Source organism: Lissotriton vulgaris, chromosome 6 (assembly GCF_964263255.1).
Source record: "Lissotriton vulgaris chromosome 6, aLisVul1.2, whole genome shotgun sequence".
In the NCBI taxonomy this organism is placed as follows: domain Eukaryota; kingdom Metazoa; phylum Chordata; class Amphibia; order Caudata; family Salamandridae; genus Lissotriton; species Lissotriton vulgaris.
This window is the reverse complement of record NC_141694.1, coordinates 1,238,187,881-1,238,193,880: the sequence shown is the minus strand read 5'-3', so window position 1 is coordinate 1,238,193,880 and position 6,000 is coordinate 1,238,187,881. Positions and strand designations below refer to the sequence as shown.

Sequence of the window (6,000 nt, the reverse complement as noted above, 5' to 3'; positions counted from 1 at the left end):
TTTTTTAACGGCGCAAACCAACACAAAGTGAAGAAAAGCAACACAAAGTGGTACATGATATTTACTATCCGTAGCAAAATGTGTTTTGCATTGGAAAAGTGCCCTTTTCTTAGCACTAACATAGTTTTACAGTGCTTTCTGTTTGCTTTGCACCTAAGGAGTGTCAAAGGTACATTACTGGAGCAGATCCGCGCAAAAATCCAATGTGTTTAATTTTTAAAAATTGAGAAAAATGCATTTATGCTACATTGCGCAGCCTACATCAATGTATAGGAAACAACTGAGTTTTTCTAAGCATGGTCATTTACACTGAAAGTATTTGCACAAAGTTTAAGCGCACCATCACCTCTTCACGAGATTGCAATGCTGGATATCACGTAAGACAGTCTTTTTCTTTTTTAAGCTCCAGGACAGTGGATGACAGCAGCAGCAGGCCAATTTTAGTAGGTTTGAGTCTGTGATTTGATTCCCCCTCATGTAATGCAACAAATTTAAATGGTGAGTTTGGTTATGTGAAAAATGTGTAAATTTGGGCCCAAAAGCAGTCTGAAAGGGACGCAATTAGCATTCACCTCAATATCGGCACAGCGCAAAAAAGGTGAAAATAACTGTTGTGTTAAGTGTTAGCAGCATGCCAACCTTTCAGGCAGTAAAGCACACACCATCGGGTTTCCAGTTGGATATCCCTGTGCTTGGCACACCCTCGGGTTTCCAGTATTAGCCAGAATTAAACACAAATGGTTCTGCACTCAACTACATAAGTTAATAAGCAATGGATATTATCGTCCATAGTCCATCACAAAAGTGAGTGAAAGGGTATCTCCCAAATAAACCATTGTATGAGTTGTGCTTTTCTTTGAAAAGCACGACTCATTCAATGATTTATTTGGGAGATACCGTTTCACTCACTTTTGGATTGGACTATGGATGATAATATCCATTGCTTATTAACTTACTTATGTAGTTGAGTGCAGAACCATTTGTGTTTAATTTTCTCTTGGGGATCTTTCTCCCCATTACCCCCAGGTCCCTCTAGTCCTCGTCCCCTTCATAACTTATGAGATAGTCCTATCTCGCAGACAGAAAAAAGAACGAAGGAATGCTGGACCTACCCCTCCCTCTCCCTCTAGGAGTACATAAGCGTACAGGTCCCAGCATTCCTCCTGTTCTTTTTTCTGTCTCTGCCTGTCGGACAGAGAACATTGCAGGCGCGTGGTCCCTCCTGTCGGTGCTGGTGTACTCACGTGGATGCTGCCCGGCGAGTGTCCTTGTGTCTTTCGCTGTTTCCTCACCCTCCCTGCCGGGCTTGGAGGGTGTGGTACAGGCCCTGTTTTGCCTCCTGGAGTTGCTGGGGTCTTCTGGCCTCCCCTCCTGGCTTGCCGGGCTTTGCTGGGGTGGGCGCGGCATGTACGGCCGACGGAAGGCGGGTTGCTGTGGTTCCGCCTTCCGGGTCGTGTTGCCTGTCTTCCGAGATCAGCGTTGCAGCAGAAGTCACACGTTCCGAGGTGTGCTCCTTCATTTGAGGGATTTAGGAGCCCGTGTGGATGAGTACCGCATAGCGGGTTGGAACTTTGCTGGTGGTGCTGCAATTCCTTTGGGAAGGTTTTGAGAAGGGTTTGGCTGTTTCCACTTTAAGGGCTCAGTGGGCTGCTGTTCGGGCTTTCCGTTCCCCTTGGGGGAATTTGTCTGATGTCGAAGATCTGGTTTTGTGTCTTCTTCTGAGTTTTTCTTTGTGTCGACCGGTGGTACATCCTTCCTTTCCTTTGTGAGATCTGCCTTTGGTTCTTTGGGCTTTGGTGGCTCCTCCATTTGAGCCTCTGTCAGAGGTGGACGTTAGTTTTGTGACTCTCAAGGTGGTCTTTCTTGTGGCTATTACTTCTGCCTGTCGCCTGGGGGAATTAGGGGCCTTGATGGCCTGGAACGTTTTAAGTCCATTTCCGAGGATGGGGTGGTTCTCTGTTTGGATTCTGCTTTTGTTCCGAAGGTTTCCTCCCAGTTTCATCGTTCTCTGGAGTTGATGTTACCTGTCTTGGGGTCTGATCTGGACTCTGCGGAGATCCTCTTTGGTCTTTGTTGGATGTGTGCAGGGCGTTGCATGTCTCCTTGGAGCGCACTGCGGATATTCGGAAGTCTGACTCCCTTTTTTTTTTTCTTTTGGGGTTTCTTCTCATGGGGGAAGGCTACTTCTGCCTCCATTGGTCGTTGACTGAAGGTCATTGCTTTGGCTTACTCTCTTTCTGGGTCTCCTTCTCCTGCGGGGGTTCAGGGGAGGTCTACCCGTGGGATGGCTGCACATGGGCTGAGGTTGGTGATGTTCCCCTTTATTCTGTATTATCGCCTTCAGAATTTGTTGGGAGATTATGTTAATTTTGGTTTGGGGGTGCTGCATGCTGTGTGCTCCTGAATTTCTTGTGTTTGCTGTTCAATAAATCCCTGGACTTTTGCATTTCTGTTGGTTCTGGTGGTTTATTGTTGATGAATGCCGGTGTCTGCTTGGGTATTCTCATTAGTTATGAAGGGGACGAGGACTACAGGGGCCTGGGGGTAATGTCCTATTACTTACCGGTAATCTTCATTACTCCTGCTTCCGTGGTCCTTGTCCCCTTCGTGGTTTCCCTCCCTTCCTCCCTGACTTGCCGGCCTTTATCTGGGCTTGGTATTGTCAGGAAGAATGCTGGGAGCTGTACGCTTATGTACTCTCAGAGGGAGGGGAGGGGTAGGTCCAGCATTCTTTTGTTCTTTTTTCTGTCTGCGAGATAGGACTATCTCATTAGTTATGAAGGGTACGAGGACAACGGGACCAGGAGTAATGAAGATTACCGGTAAGTTATAGGACATTCTTGGAGACGTAGGAGGGTCACGTCTCTTTCGTTGCCCCAAGCTTGAAATCTTTCTTATTGCCACTTTACGGTATTGATTAGTGTAGGACTTGGGTGCCTTGACCCTTCTCTGTGCTTTTGTACAGTATTCGCCAGTACACAATCAGTTACAAGAATAAGCTTGTGCTAAAATATGGTCACTTCCATAATTGATTCAAGAATACCCACGGTAACGTGCTAGTGCGTGGCTTGACAATTGGCCTAAAACAGCAAAGCAGCTGCACCTCTCTCTGGAAGTAAAGGCAAGCCACTCTTCCATGCTCAATGCTGTCAAATAGCAAAATGGCCACCAGAGGCTTTTGCGTTAAAACTCCTAATCTGAGGAAGTCTTTTCTAATTCACTGTGGCCTACAGATTGTCACATGGTTTTTGTGAAACATCTTAAAACATGCCTTTCCTCTCCAGTGCCATCCTCTCTAGTTCACGTGTTAAACTACTACTATACTTTAGCGCCTAAATGTCACGACAGTTGCGAACTTTGCGCTACATGCCTGTATTGCAACATATCCAGCAAGAAGGATAAATGCAGTAATCGGGTCTTTAAGTGGGATAAAAAAAACTGGGGGGGTTCTCAAAGGGGCATGGCCGATATAATTAAGGGCATGGATTAAAACATTTATGCTAAAAATATGTGCTCAGTATAATGTGCCGCCCGACTGGTATTTTGCTGCTTCTGTTATTGCCTCCACATATATAATACAACAAGTAACATTACACCTACAACAAGCCAGGACTATTGGCTTTGTCAAAGGTCGTTAGTTAGAAAAGATAAATATACTACATGCATAAATACAACTATGGCTTCGTTGCATATAATATTGAAAATGCTTTCGTTCTTGCGCGAGAGTTTGAGGTTAATGGCGAAAGCTGCCAACTTTGGAGCTGAGGAAACAGGTTTGAGTCTCATTGTCGGCTCAACATCCTGTGATTCTCGGCAAATCACTTATTCGCCCATGCCTACCAATATTACACATATATATATATGTCCTTGTAGGTGCTCATGTAAAGCACTTCGGACTTTGTAATATAAAACTGAAAATAAACAAAAGTTACATAAAAAACTGTAAACAGTTGCAGAGTTAAAATGTTTTCCCCATTCTGAGAGTGAGGACGAAAACGGAGAGCCCCGTCTCGGCACCCGGTTTTAAGAACTGCTGGTGCTGGGCACGGCAGGATCCGGGCCGGTCCACTTAGAGCCCTGTCAGTAATGGACCCACTGCAGACAATTTAGGGGAGCTTGAAGGGTGCAGCTTCGAGTCGCGAGGGACCTACTCAGTTTGTCATTCTCCTGCGATAGATAAAAATGAATGGTGCAGGCTGATAACAGTACATAAAAGCAATTCGCCTTTTCACTATGTACATTTATTTAGTATTATTATTTCAACATATCACTGCACGAAAAAAAAATTAAGCCATAAGGTAACATTGTTCGAATGTATCCTGCCACGGAGACCCAGGAAAGATACTATCTGTGGAAAATGCACGTCTGAAACATATTTCTTTTTTGAACATCTTTTAGCAGGATATGTTATTTACATCACACGGGTAAGGAGGTACCGTGTACAGGAGGGGAAAGTACAAAGGTTTGTAGGCTAGGTGCCTAACCAGCAGGTGGCAGCACCAGACAAGCCATACATTTCCGCTGATGCTATTTATCTGAGTGCTGTACAGTTCTGTGGCATGTGTTATTCATAAGAGGCATGATGTGTGTAAAGCTGCTGCTGCCCGGCAGGCAGTCCAGCCCGGGTTTTACCCTGGGCTGTGCGGAGAGTTCATAAGGCGCTAGACTTCACTCGTGCGGGACAGTCCAACTGTCACTGGCATGCTGTGCTGATGTAAGCAGCAAGAGCTGTCAGACTGACACTGAGAGCAGAGTCCCATCTGTAGACCGAGCGGGCACCCGGGCAGTGCTGGGCACCCACAGAGGACACCAGGGCAGGGCTGGGCACCCACAGAGGAGATGGCACCCCCGGCCAACGAGCATGACGCACCTGAGGGGCAGCAGGGGCTGTACCCTGCCCTTCCAGTGGAAGAGGTGACCGAGGAGGCTCCCCTGAACGGGGTGCCCCCAGAAGGCACTGCCCTGCATGCCGACGGGAAGAGGGAGAACGGGGATTACTGTGCCCCGGAGGAGGCAGGGGTCCCCGTGCCGGGAGAGGGCGACCCCGACGTGGTCAGGGGCTCGGCAGAGGAGGCGCCCAAGGAGTTCGAGCCCCCGGAGGGCGGCTGGGGCTGGGTGGTGATGCTGGCCTCCATGTGGTGCAACGGCTCGGTCTTCGGCATCCAGAACGCCTGCGGGGTGCTGTTCATCTCCCTGCTGGAAGAGTTCGGCTCCCAGGACGACAAGCAGCTGAGGTTCAAAACAGGTGAGGGGCTGGGGGTGGCGAGGAACAGGACATCTGTGGGTGGGTGAGCGGCCTAGACAGGACATGCTGAGGGAAGTCCACAACCCACCGATTGCTGTCAAAACACACGTGGCGTTTAATGCAAAAATGCTGCATTCTCAGTGGGCTCACTTGAAGACGAGGAGCGTTCTCAATGGCACGTGGGCATGTGATAATGTCAAATCTGCTGAAGAGGAGGTGCTGTTTTTCATTTAAAATTGCAATGGAATGTGCAGGCTGCGCCGACCAAGCCGTTTGTTATTAGAAGGTCATAAACAACCAATAAAGGCCCGCTTTGCACACCGTTGAATCATGGACCACTACTCCATCACCCAGTGAGAGTGTGATTCCATTCCACTTGTTGGTGCTGCTACTCGTATTACAAAAGAACATTTGATACCTACACACAGATTTTTTTTTAAAACTCGTACACATAAGGATGCTTCCGAACCTGCGCTGCTCCTACTGTTACCGTAACATGTTATGACAGCAAACGTTCTAACTGGCAACGAATGATGTTTGACATTGGCCTGTCATCATCGTTATGCGCTGTCGCCTTTGGGCATGAACATAAAGTGGCTGGGCAGTTATCTAATGATAATACCCTCTGGGACATCTTTTAATGGCATAAAAAGTCCCTTCGATAGCTTTCTTACCAGTATGTGGGTGGGTTCAAAACACCTAACAAACAGATTCGGTAAGCACACACAGGTAGCACTATAAGTGTCCGATATTTG

At 47.4% G+C, this 6,000-nt stretch overlaps 1 protein-coding gene across 1 annotated transcript in view; it reads left to right on the top strand.

Annotated features, from left to right (window-relative positions):
• Nucleotides 1–4,613: 4,613 nt before the first annotated feature.
• The window catches only part of SLC16A10 (solute carrier family 16 member 10), a 436,189-nt gene continuing 434,802 nt past the window's right edge, over nt 4,614–6,000 (top strand). The window contains exon 1 of the mRNA XM_086927337.1: nt 4,614–5,245. Within this exon, the coding sequence (XP_086783463.1) occupies nt 4,840–5,245 (406 nt within the window). The 5' untranslated portion in view covers nt 4,614–4,839. The remainder of the gene's footprint in view (nt 5,246–6,000) is intronic.